This window comes from Hyla sarda, chromosome 1 (assembly GCF_029499605.1).
Source record: "Hyla sarda isolate aHylSar1 chromosome 1, aHylSar1.hap1, whole genome shotgun sequence".
NCBI lineage: Eukaryota > Metazoa > Chordata > Amphibia > Anura > Hylidae > Hyla > Hyla sarda.
Window position 1 is genome coordinate 490,590,807 of NC_079189.1, and position 17,957 is coordinate 490,608,763.

The following is a 17,957-nucleotide window of genomic DNA, read 5'->3' on the forward strand; positions in this document are numbered from 1 at the left end:
TCGGCTGATTCCTGAAGAAGGTTTCTTAGAGAAAATAGTTGGCTTCATCGATGCTATTGCTATGCCCTACTCAGCTAGTAATTGGCTAATTGAGCAATTCCTACTGAGATGACTTGTCGTGGACACATGAAAAATTGGGGACGACTGGGGATTGGGTGATGTCAGACCAGGAGCTGCGGGGGGATTGGGGGAGGTTATTATCACTTAATTTTCATTTTTACACCATCCCCTCAGCTTTATATATATGCTACTTCTACTGTTTTCTATGCTACAATATTACATGTTCATTGTAATTCATTAGATCATGTATCACATGTGATAACCAAGTTTAATTAATTCTTTGATCTTGACCTTTTTTCCTATGTTTAATTTTAGCCATGTCTTTCAAGCAGCCATACTCTTCAGACCCACAAAACTGCCACCAGAAATATGCAAGTCTGTCCACACATATAACCTTAGGTGTTGACAATTCCTCAATAGCCAGAGAGAGCTCTCTTTAATTGGTTGCCGTCTAAGGATGAGCTGGCTTGTCCTAAGACGGCTAGCAGTGTATGGCACGGGCTCCTGACTTGAGCACGCGCCATAGCGGCCGGCCCCCAGCTAATTCCTGTAGCTGGGGGCCGCCATTAATAGCCTACATGCGGCGATTTCCACGGCCGGCTATTAGCCCTTTAGATCGCCGCTGTCAAAGCTGACAGCGGCATCTAAAGGGACCTTTAACCAGTCCCTGGTGGTCCAGTGTGGTGGATCTCCTCCCGTGGCACGATCGCAGGAGAACGATCCATTTCTGAGGTAGCCGAAGGGCTTACCTCTCCTCCAGCGCTGGTCCCGGCTCTGTGATTGATATAGCCTTACTGGATTAGGCTTTATCAGTCGAGCGCAGAGCACTCAGATCAATGTAGTTCTATGGTACTACATTGATCTGTATGAGGAATCTAATGATTCCTCCTAAAAGTTCCCTAAGGGGACTAATAAAGTGTAAAAAAATAAAAAGTTTAATAAAAGCTTTAAAAAAACGCTCTCAACCCCTTCCATATTAAAAGTTTGAATCACCCCCTTTTCCCAAATTCCATATAAAAAAATGTAAACATAATGAAAAATAAACATATGTGGTATCGCTGCATGCACAAATGCCTGAACTATAAAAATATAATGTTAATTAAACCGCAAGGTCAATGACATGTACATGAAAAGATACCAAAGTGCAAAATTGCATATTTTTGGTCACTTTGTATACCCTAAAAAAATTTATTAAAAGCGATAAAAAAGTCCCATCAAAACAAAAAAAACGGATAAAAACTTCAGATCACGGCGCAAAAAATTTGCCTTCATACATCCCCATATACGGAAAAATAAAAAAGCTATAGTAATTTTGGTGCATGTAGTTAAAAAATTTAGAAAACCTATATAAATTAGGTATCATCACGCTCCTGCCCCCAGGGATGGTGAGGATATGAACTTATAAACTAGTCACTGCCGTGCCCGTAAGTAGTCCCCTGGGCTCATCAATCAAGCAGAGGGGGCGTCGCTGCCGGCCTAAGAACGGGACTAGGTGAGAGGAGTTCCACGCCCAGGGGACTACTTATGGGCGCGGCGGTGACTAGTTTATAAGTTCATATCCTTACCATCCCTTGGGGCAGGGGTGTCCCCCGGAAATGGTGAGGATAAAGATTTTACCCTATATAACGCTTCTCGAAGCGTTATATAGGGTAAAATCTGATGATTCGTTCCCTCTAAGAGGTTAAAGATCAGTCATTGCATTGCTTTTCCTTTTCTCAACAGTAAAATATACATCCCCACTTCCTCCTTTATTTCCTCTTTCCTCGTAGTCACAGCATGCCCCCACTTTGACTAGTGATGACAGCAGAGTTGCACTTTCCTCCTGCTATTAAATAGTCACAACATTTTCCTTAGATTACATTTTTTTTAAACAGCTGATTTAAAGGGGTACTCCGGTGGAAAACACTTTTCTTTTTAATCAACTGGTGCCAGAAAGTTATACAGATTTGTAAATTACTTCTATTACAAAATCTTAATCCTTCCAGTACTTATCAGCTGCTGTAAACTACACAGAAAGTTCTTTCCGTTTTTGAATTAATTTTTTGTCTGACCACAGTGCTCTCTGCTGACACCTCTGTCCATGTCAGGAACTGTCCAGAGCAGCAGCAAATTGCCATAGCACATTTATCCTTCTCTGAACAGTTCCTGACATGGACAGAGGGGTAAGCAGGGAGCACTGTGGTCAGACAGATAATAAATTCAAAAAGAAAAGAACTTCCTGTGAGCATAGCAAACCACTCCCAATCAGACAGATGATAAGGTACTTATAACTCCTATACCTTTGTTTTACTCTTTAAACTGATTATTCAAATGGTTGCCTTACGGTACTGAGGACTTACCTAGCGATCTTTTGCAGTCTGCACTTTCTGTCATTTTTTTGCACTCCTTAGATTTGCATATATCCATTTCCAGAATGTATTCAGCTCATGGTCATACAGATGGAAGAGATTGGTTGTCCTTGCATACTTAAACATGAGCTGCCCTGAGTTATAGTAGACAAACTATTACAGAAAGAGATTTGTAGAGTAGATATTTACACCAGTCACTGTGTGCAATATGCTGAAATCCTAAATTTTATGGCAGACAGGAGGCTCGTATCAAATGCATTTTGCTTCTTTATTCAGCCCAATAGCAGAAAGAAATGCAATGTAATGTAATAACAAAAGAAAAAAGGGGTAGTGCTGGTCACCAAGCAACCATCTACACCCCCTTTACATTTCAACCAATCCTATTCCGACTTGCTCCATATTAACCGAATCCAGCTCCACCTCCTCCTCTTTCTTTCTGCTCAGTAGCAGAGGTAACATCAGATAAGTATATGCTCCATTTTTCTTAGGTTTTGTGGCGGTTAGAAGTGTCATATATTTTTTTGCCACTCTACAATCTTTCTAGTCTTCCTATTTTAGTTATTCCGGTGTAGATACTTCATACACCGGATTTCTGTTTTCATTCTGTAATCTCTCCTGTTTTTCCATCTTGTGCTTTCTCCCTGGCGCTAGCGCTGTATTTCTCCATATTCACCCCCCCCTTCCCAGCCCCTTGCGGGACGGCTTCCCACTTAGTTACTCTAACATACCTGTTCTTTGCCTGCGGCATTGCGGTGACGTCGGCGTTTCTTCTTCGCCGGTTGTCGCCGCCCCCCTTCTCGCTCCCTGCGCGCTTCTCGTACCCACTGTGTCAGCGAGTCACGTGAGCACACAGGGTATCGCGAGATCGTGCAGCACGGCCGTTCCCCAGTGCTTGTATCACTGATTACGGCCGGACCTGCGCACGGCTGTGCGTGTGTCTCAGCAGCCGCTGTCTGTGCTTCTCCAAGCGCTGACAGGACTGTGTCCCTGCTGGTTCGCCGATTTACAGCTGTCTATCTGTATAGCTGTGTCGGCTGTTCCTCACGGGCAGTTCTGGGGCAGTCTTTATTAACCCCTGTTGTGTTGGGCTTGTGCTGCAGCTGTCTGAACTGCAAGCCTGTGATTACTGTGTATTGCTGTTATTAGAGTAAAACAGTTATTTATGGTCCTGTCCCCCTTTTTTCCTCTCTAACAGACCCGTACTGTAGTTTTATATCTCAGTGGCACTATGACTGACAAAAAGTTGGAGGTGACCTTGGGGGATGGCCCCAGTTCTGCACATACACCCGACTCTATGTCCGCTGCTGAGATTCATCAGCTAGTGAACCAGTCCATTCATTCTGCTCTTACGTCCGCCATGGCGGTTATGAATGAAAATATTTCTAAGTCTATTTCTCTGGCGGTGTCTCAATCCCGCCAGGAGGCTGTATTGGCCTGCACGGATCTGCCGTCCATGGCATCCTTACCTAATCCGGTTTCTGAGCCTCAGAAAGCTGGCAAATCTGACAGGAAACACCACTATTGTTCAGATCAAATGACGCCTCCCACACCACAACAGACGGTGGGAAATAGACAAAAAATCTCAGGCGGCCCTTCACATTTGGGCGCCAACCCGAAATCGGGTTTAAGACCCTCCACCCGGGAGGAAGAGCATGATATCTGGGCAACCCGCTCTGCTAAGCGGACAAAACCCGATTCGTATGTGGACAAATCGGAGGTGGAGTCTGAGGCGGATTATGAAATATCGATACCTTCTTCTGGCGCCAGCGAAGAAGGGAGGTAGGCGATGAGGTGGAGTGCGATCCTTCGTGGTCTTCTGCTACTACGGACAATCCGCACGTCATATTGGACTCCCTAGGGGTGCCATTTTTCGACCCTGATGACATCAAACACCCGAGGTCTGGAGAATGGTCCCCGCTACCGCAGGTGGCTAAATATGTGGAGGCGTGGCTGCGGAAGCCTTTAGATCGAGGCAACCATAGCAAACTAAGATCAGAATGTCCTCGGCCGTCGGTGGCCAACAGGGTTGCAGTTACTCCTGAATTGAACCCGATACTTATTAAGTACTTAATTAAATCAGGTAATAACCTGAAGAAGGGTCTGGACAGGTCCTTCATGTCCGTGCAGGACAAGTTGTGAGACGTTTTGGGACCCCTTACCAAGATTTTGAACTTGGCTGAACAGGCTGTGGCGACAGGCGGATCGGTGGACGCTGGAGTCCTCAGGAACTGGGCCTTGAGGGCCACGTGCCTGTTGGACAACGCAAATTCAGCGATGTCAGCTGAAAGACGTCGCTCTATACTGATGCATCTTGATCCTCAGCTGACCTTCTGTTTGGGGATTCCCTAATCAAGAACATTAATAAGTTCGTAGGGTTGTTCTCCAGCCTGGATAAGGCTCAGTCCTCGCTAAAGAAATCTGCTAAGGTTTTCGGCAGGGCCGGAAGGGGAAAGGGTCGACCTTCCGGCAGGGGTGCCTATTTTGGACCCTATGCTAGACCCTCCGTCCAGTATGTGCAGGACAGACCGAAACCTCAGGCGGTTCCTGCACCCGTGGCCACCAACCCCTTTTATCCGACCCGAGGAAGGCCCTGGAGGGCACGTGGCAGTTCCAGAGGTTTCTCCAGAGGCAGGAACACAGGTGGGTTGGACTGTTCAGAGTTCTTGTTTGGCCCCTGTGGGGGGCAGACTGAGGTATTTTATCCACCGTTGGTCCAGTCAGCTAGAGACCTCATGCGAGATGCATGGGCTCCAGGTACCAGATCGGCTTACAGATCTGCCTGGGGATTATGGGTTCATTGGTGCTCACAACGGCAGATGGATCCGATTCATGCCCCTGTGTCCGGAGTCTTGAATTTTTTGTCGGAGGCCTTTGACACCGGGAAGGCTTATCGGACTATTAATGTTTATAGGTCCGCGATTTCTTCTCGTCATGCCCAAATAGAGGGAGGGACGTTGGGTAGACACCCGTTGGTGTGCCGTCTTTTGCGAGGCATTCGCTTTAAGCGTCCTCCTGCACCTAGGTATCAATCTACTTGGGATGTCTCCTTGATTTTTCGTATGTTTTCTTCTTGGGAGGATAATGAAGAATTACCTCTTAAGCTTCTATCGTTTAAACTGACCATGTTATTGTGTTTGATCTCTATCAAACGCGTGTCGGATGTTCGGGCATTGGATATATCGAGGAGGCACAAGTTCCTGATTTCGTTGCTGGTTGGATCCGCCGTGGAATTCTTGTTTGCTGTTGTTTGGCCTTCTCCTAGACTGCAGTTTGGTTCCGGTGGGATAGCTGCATAAAGAAAGAGGAGGAGGTGGAGCTGGATTCAGTTAATATGGAGCAAGTCGGAATAGGATTGGTTGGAATGTAAAGGGGGTGTAGATGGTTGCTTGGTGACCAGCACTACCCCTTTTTTCTTTTGTTATTACATTACATTGCATTTCTTTCTGCTATTGGGCTGAATAAGAAGGATAATGCATTTGATACTCGCCTCCTGTCTTTATAAAATCTATATTTTCCGTCGTCAAACTAGGAGAATCCTAAATTAACTGCAATGTACATATATCATCTGCTCCATGGACACAGTGGTTGTGCCCTTTCTTTCTGATTTCTTTCCAGTCTGCTAAGTAATCTGCCCTTGGTCATTTCTATTTCTGCAAGTCTGAGATTTACTTTCTAAACTGCATAAGGAGCAGACCTTTAAGACTGGATAATTTGGCAGCTAATATGTGAACATTTGATGGGTTTTTTTTTCCTTTCCTTTAAAGGGGTACTCCCATGGGAAAAAAAACTTTCTTAAATCAACTGGTGCCAGAAAGTTAAACAGATTTGTAAATGATTTCTATTTAAAAATCTTAACCCTTCCAGTACTTATTAGCTGCTGCATTTTCCATTTTTTGAATTTCCTTTCTGTCTGACCACAGTGCTCTCTGCTGACACCTCAGTCCATTTTAGGATTTGTTCGGAGAAGGGTAGGTTTCCTATGGGGATTTGCTCCTGCTCTGGACAATTCCTAAAATGGACAGAGGTGTCAGCAGAGAGCAATGAGGTCAGACAGAAAAGAAATAAAAAAAATAAAAAAAACTTACTCTGGAAAATACAGCAGCTGATAAGTGCTGGAAGGGTTAAGATTTTTAAATAGAAGTAATTTAAAAATCTGTTTAACTTTCTGGCACCAGTTGATTTAAGAAATTTTTTTTTTCATGGGAGTACCCCTTTAAAGGAAAGAAAAAAAAACACATCAATGTTCACACATTAGCTGCCACATTATTCCATCTTAAAGGGGTACTCCGGTGAAAACCTTTTTTCTTCTAAATCAACTGGCTTCGGAAAGTTAAACAGATTTGTAAATTACTTCTATTAAAAAGTCTTAATCCTTCCTGTACTTATTAGCTGCTGAATACTACAGAGGAAATTATTTTCTTTTTGAATGCTCTCTGATGACATCACGAGCACAGTGCTCTTTGCTGACGTTATTATAATAATAATACGTCTTTATTTATTGTTGTCCTTAGTGGGATTTGAACCCAAGGCCCCAGCACTGCAAGGCAGCAGTGCTAACCACTAAGCCACCATGCTGCCCTTAGCATACATCAGCTATGCACGGTTGCTAAAATGGACAGAGATGTCAGCAGAGAGCACTGTGCTCGTGATGTCATCAGTGTTCCAAAAAGAAAGGAATTTCCTCTGTAGCATTCAGCAGCTAATAAGTACTGGAAGGATTAAGATTTTTTAATAGAAGTAATTTACAAATATGTTTAACTTTCTGGCACCAGTTGATTTCAAAGAAAAAAGGTTTTCACCGGAGTACCCCTTTAAAGGTCTGCTCCTTATGCAGCTTAGAAAGTTAATCTCAGACTTACAGAAATAGAAATGACCAAGGGCAGATTACTTAGCAGACTGGAAACAAATCAGAAAGAAAGGGCACAACCACTGTGTCCATGGAGCAGATGATATATGTACATTGCAGTTAATTTAGGATTTCAGCATATTGCACACAGTGACTGGTGTAAATATCTACTCTACAAATCTCTATCTGCAAAAAAATGTTTTCCAGTGGAGTACCCCTTTAAAAGATTGCAGGCAGACACTAAACTGTGAAAATGCATGCATCGCTTTTGGACTCCATATCTATGCCATTCCTCAGGCAAACTTTCTCTGGTTTAATGGTACACTACTGAAAATGTCATTTTGTTTGTGTCTTAATAAGGCATTACAAGGTGAATGCTGCTGAGACACATACTCTCCCCTACTCATGCTGCTTAATTCATGTTTCCTTCAGCTCTTTTATATATTACAAAGCCATAAAAGTTTCAGTTTCTACACAGTAGTAAAATGGCGATAGTGTCTGTTAATACCCTAATATTCTGCTATTCCAAACTGAGATTTATAAGGCATGACTGTGTTTGTACTATATTGTACTTGAAGCAGCACAGATAAAAGGCCATTTATCAACGGAATACGTTTAGTGCTGGAAAACAGAGGGCTGCAAGCAGGACATATTGTGCTACAGGGATTTTTTTTCTCCCCAATTTTATGTCATTGAGACAAGGGTAGGCGTTTGTGCTGCTGGAATTAGTGAGTAGTTCTCTGCTGCCTTTTATGTATGTTGAACAATAGTGAATATTCGTGAGCTAAAATGTTCTTGAAAAGCAATTGCTAAAAATTCTACTCAGCCATTTCAATAGTTATATCTGGACCTTAAAAAGCTGGATGTAAACTATTATGGCTACAATATATGGCAGTCCATCTTTAAAGGGGTACTTTTTTTTTTTTTAATCAACTGGTGCCAGAAAGTTAAACAGATTTGCAAATTACTTCTATTAAAAAATCTTAATCCTACCAGTACTTGTTAGCTGCTGAATACTACAGAGAAAATTATTTTCTTTTTGGAACACAGAGCTCTCTCCTGACATCATGAGCACAGTGTTCTCTGCTGACATCTCTGTCCATTTTAAGAACTGTCCAGAGTAGGAGAAAATCCCCATAGCAAACATATGCTGCTCTGGACAGTTCCTAAAATGGACAGAGATGCCAGCAGAGAGCACTGTGCCTGTGATGTCAGCAGAAAGCATTGTGTTCCAAAAAAAATAGAATTTCCTCTGTAGTATTCAACAGCTAATAATCTGTTTAACTTTCTGGCACCAGTTGATTAAAATAAAGTTTTCCACCGGAGTAGCCCTTTAAAGACTATGGTCACCTTTTGAAATATTTTTTTAAATTTAATTCTTGCTTTGTACGTATTATGGTGAAAATAGGTCTTTATTAAAAATGTTGCTTGGGTTCTCATCTACTACATTTTAGTTGTCACATATAGTGCTGGTTGCTGTCTCGTTCAGAGGAGCAACCTAATGGGTAGGTTTTAAGCCCTTATTTTCCATAGCTGCAGCGGTCACATGTGAGCTGGTAGTAAACAGAATCTGGGGGACCCATGGGAATTTCTGCACTGGATCTCCATGCGATTACAAATGTTTTTGTTATTTTTTGGCATTTTGGCCTCATTTAAACTTTTTCAAATGGTGGATATTGCCTAATGCTTTTATACCAACCACTGTCTTCTTGAAAATGAGGCACATTGCAGGATCTATACTCAGCTACTTAGAAGAAATTATATGTTATTAACATTAGAAATTATGAGTTAATTATCTATCACCGTAATAAAGAGATTGCTTTTCTTATTTTTATAGAGCATTTCAGAATCCATTAATGGAGGCTATGTACATTATACGAAATAAAAATTATGATTCCATTTTTCCATTCCAAGAAAATCGCTCATTTAGTGATTTAGTTAATGCACCTAATTACCTTTTCTGAGGACACAACATTTCCTCCATTGAGTTCTTTGAATACATTTAATGCATTATATGATGTTTTCTGGTACTCGCCATAGGGTTGCAGGGTCAGTGTTTATTGTATTTATTAACCTAATGTTTTATTTGTTTTTCTTAACCTAATGTTTTGATTCTCATTTATCTTATGTATTAACCAAATGATTCTTGTCTTATTTATTGTATTTAAAAATGTCAGAAGTTTTGATGTTTGCTACAATTAAATCCAACTACAATTAAGACTGTTACATGGACATGATGGCGATCCTAAGCCTGGAAAACGTTGTGTGTAAAAATACTATTCTACTGAATACAACCCTTTTTTATTCTCAGCATTTCACCTTTGCTTTTAGATATCCAGAACTAGCAGCCATTTGCAGGAAACCTGGTACTTTTCTCCTTTATCCTGGAGCTGAGGCAGCTAATTTGGAAGAGCTGTCCCTAGAAGACAATCATCACCCACACTCCCTCATCATAATAGATGGCACATGGAGTCAGGCCAAAGACATATTCTACAAAAATTCTCTTTTTCGGCTGCCAAAGCAGGTAAATCAGGTTTATCTTTCTATAAAATTAGTGCCTATGTGTGTTCCATAGATCAGGTATTTCTTAGTTTAGGTTTATTTATAGAGTGATGCTATTCATGAATCATGGACAGTAACAAGACAATGACAGACAGTATTCCGGCTTGCTTACACCTATATTTGACGTTGTCATAACTCTGCACCTTCAGGGATGATTTTGGAATTTTTTTTTATGATATGATGAAAAGGCTGGCTGCTAAGTTATAGCAGGAGAGAACGATGACACATGCGCTTTGCTGTAATTTTTATATCATTTTAACCTTTCCTGAACCTTACTGAACAAAAGGGGGAAATTAAAATTGCTTGTTTTATTAAAGATCCACCCAAGCGATTTTTCATGAAGACGGTGATCAGACAGAATACATAAATTGTACACACCAGATGTCAAACCGGCTATATTTGGTAAATTATAGTTTTGTTGAGGTCATGAGGTAGGGGGAACCTGTGCTCAGTTGTTGCCTTTCAAGCATATAACCGTCATCTATCATTTTCTAAGGACAAATTTAAATGGCAGAAACAGAATCACTCAATTCTTGCTTACTTTACGTTCTCGGGACAATTGCTCCCTTTCTGTCTTCTATAAAAAACAGATATAGCATTGACTTGAATAGTTGTAGTCATTTTCTTCCAATCTAGCAGCATAACCTTTTGCTCACATTATTAGGATGTGAGTGCTTTGTCTTCTGTATAAAAACTTTCAATGTTATAATAGAACATTCATTTGCCGTAAGCTGAAAATACATGCTGAACTGTCATTGATGCACATGCTTTTATTTGGATAGCATATTGTGGGATCACCTTCTTAAGGTTACATTGTTATATTTACTGGATTGTTTTATATGTATTTAAAGAATAGTCATGTTTAAATTGCATACTACCCAGTATTCTGCTTAAAATCATAATAATAAATATTAATATAATAGCAATGCTATTCTGCAGCTATTTACATTTTTGAGCCCGTATTTAAAGAGTACCTGTCATCAAACCGTATTTTCTAAACTTACACAGATTTTATTACAAGAGCAGGAGACTTCACATTATGCTTTACATCTTTCATTTACTACTCCAGCAGCAAACGGGTTAATACACAGTTAACAGAAAAACTTTTTTCAAATATGCAAATCAAGTAGGAGTGATAGCCAATCATAAGGCAGCACAGGTGATATAGAGTCTCCACAGGTAAACTGATTCCTCTTTCATTGCTGCTTTGGCAGAGAGATCAGTGCTGTTCTTCTACATCCCTTATATTTTCTCTTATATGTGCATTATTTGGTCATATATTATCTCATATTAATAAATAAACTTTATTCCCTTTTATTTCCTCTATATTACCCTTGGTTTTCGCTTCCTTATTCTCTTTTTCAATACCCATATAATTTCCATAATTTCATATTCCGTTATACTCCTTGTCTTATAGTATATACTAGCTGAGTACCCGGCGTTGCCCGGTTTTTCCTTCCTAATTAACAAAAAAAATTAACAAAGGAGGAAGCTTTTGACTTCATATCCCGTCCTCATATATTGTTGTCATATCCCATCCTCCTATCTCGTCCTCCTATCCCGTCCTCATATCTCGACCTCCTTTCCGGTCCTCCTTTCCGGTCCTCCTTTCCCGTCCTCCTATCTCGACCTCCTTTCCCGTCCTCCTTTCCCGTCCTCCTATCCCGTCCTCCTATCCCGTCCATCTATCCCGTCCATCTATCGAGTCCTTCTATCCCGTCCTCCTATCCCGTCCTCCTTTCCCGTCCTCTTATCCCATCCTCCTATCCCGTCCTCCTTTCCTCTCCTCCTTTGCCGTCCTCATATCTCGACCTCCTTTCCCGTCCTCCTTTCCCGTCCTCCTTTCTCGTCCTCCTATCCCAACCTCCTATCCCATCCTCCTATCCCGTCCTCCTATCCTGACCTCCTATCCCGACCTCCTATCCCGACCTCCTATCTCGACCTCCTATCCCGTCCTCCTATCACGACCTCCTATCCCGTCCTCCTATCTCGACCTCCTATCTCGACCTCCTATCCCGACCTCCTATCCCGACCTCCTATCCCGACCTCCTATCCCGTCCTCCTATCCCATCCTTCTATCCCGTCCTCCTATCTGACCCGTAATATGTGTACCAGTTATTGAAATATCTCCAGCCGTACGGAAGTTATGTGGGAACATACATTTCCCATTGATTTGCATGGGACTTTAAACAAAAACCCCGACTCTCACAAATGGGGGTAGTTAAGGGTTAACTTAACTATCCTATATTTTAAGTGGACATATAAGTAACATGTGACAAAGTATTATCGAAATATCTCAAGCCATTTGGAAGTTATGCAGTAACATATATTTCCCATTGACTTGTATGGGACTTTAAACATAAACCCCGCCCCTGGCAAATGGGGGTGAGTAAGGGTTAAATCACCTATCCTATGTTTGTTGTTGACATATAAGTAACATGTGTGCCAAGTTTCATGTTAATATCTTTAGCCGTTTGGACGTGATGCTGAAACATACACACACATACATACATTCATACATACATACATACATACACACACATTGAGTTTTATATATATATATATATATATATATATAGATTATCCATTATATCCCCTTTTAAGTATATATAGATATATGAACTGAATTGGATACAATGAGACTTGGAACGCAACTGATTAACCATGTACCTTGTTCTGCATGTTTGATCAGAACGAGATATGGAACGCCACCTCCTGATCAATTGATGCACCTTGTTCGAGTGGTCCGTAGTGCACATTATCAGCGGTGTGTGTGGGTAGTCACACCTAGTGACGTAGTACCCTGCTGATTGGAGCTCTGGACCACGGGACAGGGAGCAAACAGGTACATAGCGCAAACAGATATGTTAGTTTAGTACGGCCGCCATCAGTGCCGCACATAAAGTGCCTCGTGAACTATAAGAAAATAAGGAGACCGAGCTCTATTAAAGGTCCCTCATGATATGAGCTATTGAAACGCATCTGTCGAGGTAGTTTAAACTTGGATGCGCTATCGCAATGTATACATTACGTGTCTAGGTAGGAATAACATATTCTTAGACAGAGTTGAACAGTGTGAACTGGACATAAAGTTTCAACATGTTCACAAGTATTACCTTAATATACCCAACCCAACGCAAGTGATAACGCACTGCTAAATAATACTAAGAGGAAGCAAATATAATGCACTGCTTCAACGATGCAATCTAGTGTGATACTGATGTCTGACTCATGAAGTGTATTACCATCTAAATAATACACTATAAGGAATACATGGCTAATCTACATCTGATGTGTATCATTGGGATACTAGTGAAACGGTGCATATTATGGTGTGTGAATCTCACTCTATTCGCATTTCAAATATAGTATAGAATGTGCTTCCTAATGTGATGCGGCTGGAATGACACTATGTGGAAGTATTGTGCTGGTGTACACTTGTGCTGAGTTCATAGAGGAGGAATATGGACTTTATGCTGTAAATATGTTCAACCAAAATGCATTCACAATATCAAAACCTGTCCAGATGAAAAGTTGCCCAGTTGCCCATAGGAACCAATCAGATCCCTTCTTTCATTTTTAACAAGGCCTCTACAAAATGAAAGAAGTGATCTGATTGGTTGCTTTGGGCAACTTTTCATCTGGACAGGTTTTGATAAATCTCCCCCATAATCTAAAAAAACGCAACCTAAACGCATCTATAAAAACAGCAGCTTATGGATGTTAACCTATGGAGGGGATTAATAAGCCTTAATTTTGAACAATGGAGACCCAAATGTACAAACATATCTAAGTTAAAGTGTAAACGCAAATTCAACTTGAAATTTTGTGCACTATAGTGTGAATTGTGACTAAACCTCAAATTGCACTTTTAAACGCATGTATAGTGTGAACTGTGAATAAATATCAAACTGCACATCTAAATGCATTAATATACTCTCTAACGCTAACGGAATCTCAATTGGAGAAGTGTACACTGCGATATAGGAGGCGGCACTTTATAATAACGAATCCATGATATACAAGGACAACTTTATTGATCATCCTTTAAACGTAACTCTAAATGATCAGTGAATGTGGATTGTACTCTATAGCATTTATGCGTAACATTAAACTATGAAGTGTGTATTGCATCTGAGCGCATTAAACTGCAAATAGTGTGAACATATCTCTATATTTGCTGAGCGATATGAGGAGGAATATGATGGACCAATACAATTGATATGTTTAAACGGCACCTTTAACATGTAGGCCCTCATTTACTATTGCAAACCCGACATGTTTTGTCGGGTTGCGCGCCAGATTCTGTCGCATTGCGCCAGAAATTCTGTCTGCGCCAGATTTTGTGCCAGAATTGAAAAAACCCCGACTAACTCTCCATTTTGCTAAGAAAACCTGAAAAAATGGGCGTGGCCGCAGGGGAAAGAGGTGTGGTCCCCGAAAAAAGGCGTGTTTTCCCGACATTAAAAAAAAAAAAAAAAACATATTTACTAAGGTTTCCACACAAAATGTGGTGGATTTGAGCTGAGGAAAACCCCACGTATACATGGATATCAGGATACTTTACCTTTATTGTGTTTCATTATATTGTGTGATGCACTATTTGAGACGGGAATATGCCTCGCTTCTATTTTGAATACAATAAGTGAATGCATGGGGGTATATTCAAATAATGAGTATCTGTGAATAGGAGTATCTGTAATATATCCCACATGAATGTGTATTCTTGAATGGCATAGGAGGGAACCGGTAGTTACGCAACAGTAATGGATCCCGAACAAGAAGTGGTGGTATTATTAATTGTGCGGCTGCACACTTACTGATGGCGATCTATTGCTTTTTATAAATTTATATAGATATATATCTCATCCATTAATTCATCCCCGGTATCTAGTCGCTTACCGCCATTAGATTCAGTTATTCCCTCAGCCGCGGTTCCAGCCGTGTCTCTGGGGGCTGACGTCACAGCTGATTGTTCAAAATGAATCACAGAGAAGGAGAAAATTGCATATATATATATCCATGTAAAATTGCCTTAATCCCTTAAAGGGGTACTCCAGTGGTTAATTTTTTTGACTATGTTGCATCTTCTTTGTAAGTTTAGTTTTTTTGCAATATACATGTGTTATATGTTTTGGCAGCATGTGTGTGTTTTTCTTAACTGTTTGTTGGGAAGGAAGTTCAGTAGTTCAGAGGGTTTTCTTTTACTGTTGTCCACAGCGTCGGCCATGTTCTAAGTCTGCTGTGGACAACATGTCAGGGCTTTTTTTTTCTTTGTCTGCAGAAGAGAAATAAGCCACGCCCCCTCATCTCCCCCCTCCCGGAGGTCTGCATGAGAAGCCTTAGTACACAGCTCCTCACCTCCCCTCCCCCACAGCTCCTCACCTCCCCTCCCCCTGCTCTGTCTTCTGAAGATGCAGGTCTGCACAGGAGAAGGAACACAGATAAGATAAGGGTGTTATCTGAAGGGGAGGATGACAAGGTACACGGACTGGGGATGTATGGACTGCAGGGCCTGGGGAATAAATCTCATACTGGGGTTGATCTCTATATGTGAAGGGGGGACTCCTGAATGACACATGCTAGGAGTTGTAGTCCCTGTTATGTGTGTGTATGCTAGTGTTTCCAAACCAGTGTTCCTCCAGCTGTTGCAAAACTACAACTCCCAGCATGCCCTGACAGACTTTGGGCATGCTGGTAGTTGTAGATTTTAACCAGCTGGAGGCACACTGGTTGGGAAACACTGTTCTAGCCTATACAGCATACACATCATCTTAAACCAGTGTTTCCTAACTAGTATGCCTCCAGCTGTTGCAAAACTACAACTCCTAGCATGTCCAAAGGCTACCAGGGCATGCTGGGAGTTGTAGTTTTGCAACAGCTGGAGGCACACTAATTGGGAAACACTGGCCTAGCCAATTCAGCCCCCAGAGACACGGCTGGAGCCGCGGCTGAGGGAATAACTGAATCTAATGACGGTAAGCAACTAGATACCGGGGATGGATTAATGGATGAGATATATATCTATATAAATTTAAAAAGTGACTGTAAAGGGAACCTTAAAACTTAACTTTTAATGTGCACATAAAACATTTACAAATAGAATCTTATGTATATAGTATCACAATCAAAGTGCATTGTTTCCCAACCAGGGTGTCTTCAGCTATATCAAAACTACGACTCCCAGCATGCCCGGACAGCTGTCACGCCCCCTCCCATAGGCTTCATTGAGGGGGCGGAGCGTGACATCACACAGGGGCAGGGCCGTGATGTCACAATGTTCCAGCCCCCGTGATCGCCAGTAATCAGACCCGGAGCGAACGTGGGGAACTGATTTTAACGGGGTGCTGCGTGCAAGATCACGGGGGTCCCCAGCGGCAGGACCCCTGCGATCAGGCATCTTATCCCCTATCCTTTGGAGGGGATAAGATGTCTTAGCACCGGAGTAACCCTTTACTCCTCACTTTTTCCTATTTTTGGATAACATTTTAGTGGCTTCAGAACCAATTACTAGGTTTCCATAGAGTTATGGTTTCAACATACAATTAACATTGTAACTTGAGGGACCACTGTATTATGGATAATGTTCTCAATGTTTGAGACATTACATTCACTAGTAGATAGATACTTCCATAAGTTATAACTTCTGCAGCAGTTTGATAGCACAGTTTGAATAATTGGCAGCCCCAGAGAAATTTCCCATTTTCGTCCTTTTTCTCTTACTTGGAATGTCTTGCAGTGAGCTCTGTGCATTAGCACAAGTACATAGCAGCTCTTTCTCGTAGCTTAGGGCAATACATAGTCTGTGATTTAGGCTAAGTGAAAGTGTCCTGCTGGTGATCTGACCTTATGGTGTCATATAAAGTGTATGTGAAAAGGTAATGTGTAGTTCCTTCCAAACCTTACTTATTTCACTTAGTTCAGAAATATGTGTAGTTTTTAGTTTTTCATGATTGCATTTGCATTGTAAAGGGAAAGCAGAATATGTCCTTTTTTTTGATAACATATATGTGATTGCAATTTTGTACTATCAATTGATGGTTTGTCATGTTATTGTGCCACTATGGTGGTAGGTCATGGCGTCATTATTACCTATGGTCACCAAAAATTCTAAATATGTTACCATATGTATTGGCGAAAAATATAAACCATGCAATCCGTGTATCTGGGCGCTACCAGCATTGTTTAGCTCATTGAAACAAAACAAAACAAAATGATTATATCAGAAATCTTGGGATACCCCTTTAACCCCTTAAGGACCCAGCCAATTTTCACTGTAGGACCCGGCCATTTTTTGCTCATCTGACCACTGTCACTTTAAGCATTAAAGGGGTACTCCGCCCCTAGACATCTTATCCCCTATCCAAAGGATAGGGGATAAGATGTCAGTACTCTGTGGTCCCGCTGCTGGGGAGCCCCAGAATCCCCGCTGCGGCACCGCGCTATCATTACTGCACAGAGTGAGTTCGCTCTGTTCGTAATGGCGGCGATACAGGGGACGGAGCCACGTGATATCATGGCTCCGCCCCTCGTGACATCACGGCCCATCCCCTTAATGCAAGTCTATGGCAGTCGGCGTGACGACCACCACGCCCCCTCCCATAGACTTGTATTGAAAGGAGTGGGCCGTGACGTCACGAGAGGGGCGGAGCCTTGACGTAACGATGCTCTGGCCCCTGTATTGCGTGTCATTATGTGCAGAGCGAACTCGCTCTGTGCTGTAATGATAGCGCAGTGCCACAGCGGGGATCCCGAGGCTCCCCAGCAGCGGGACCGCGGCGTACTGACATCTTCTCCCCCCTTGGATAGGGGATAAGATGTCTAGGGGCGGAGTACCCCTTTAATAACTCTGGGATGCTTCTACCTTTCCTTCTAATTCCGAGATTGTTTTTTCGTGACATATTCTACTTTATGTTAGTGGTAACATTTTGTCGATACCTGCATAATTTTTTGGTGAAAAATTCCAAAATTTGATGAAAAAATTTAAAATTTAGCATTTTTTTTTTTACTTTGAAGCTCTCTGCTAATAAGGAAAATGAATATTCCAAATAAATTATATATTGATTCACATATACAATATGTCTACTTTATGTTTGCATCATAAAGTAGACATGTTTTTACTTTTGGAAGACATCAGAGGG

At 41.6% G+C, this 17,957-nt stretch overlaps 1 protein-coding gene across 10 annotated transcripts in view; it reads left to right on the forward strand.

Moving 5' to 3' along the window:
* DTWD2 (DTW domain containing 2) overlaps positions 1-17,957 on the forward strand; it is a 340,228-nt gene that overhangs the window by 192,120 nt on the left and 130,151 nt on the right. For all 10 annotated transcript variants that reach the window (XM_056537386.1, XM_056537389.1, XM_056537392.1 and 7 more), the window contains one exon: positions 9,586-9,778. In XM_056537386.1, coding sequence (XP_056393361.1) covers positions 9,586-9,778 — 193 coding nt within the window. The remainder of the gene's footprint in view (positions 1-9,585; positions 9,779-17,957) is intronic.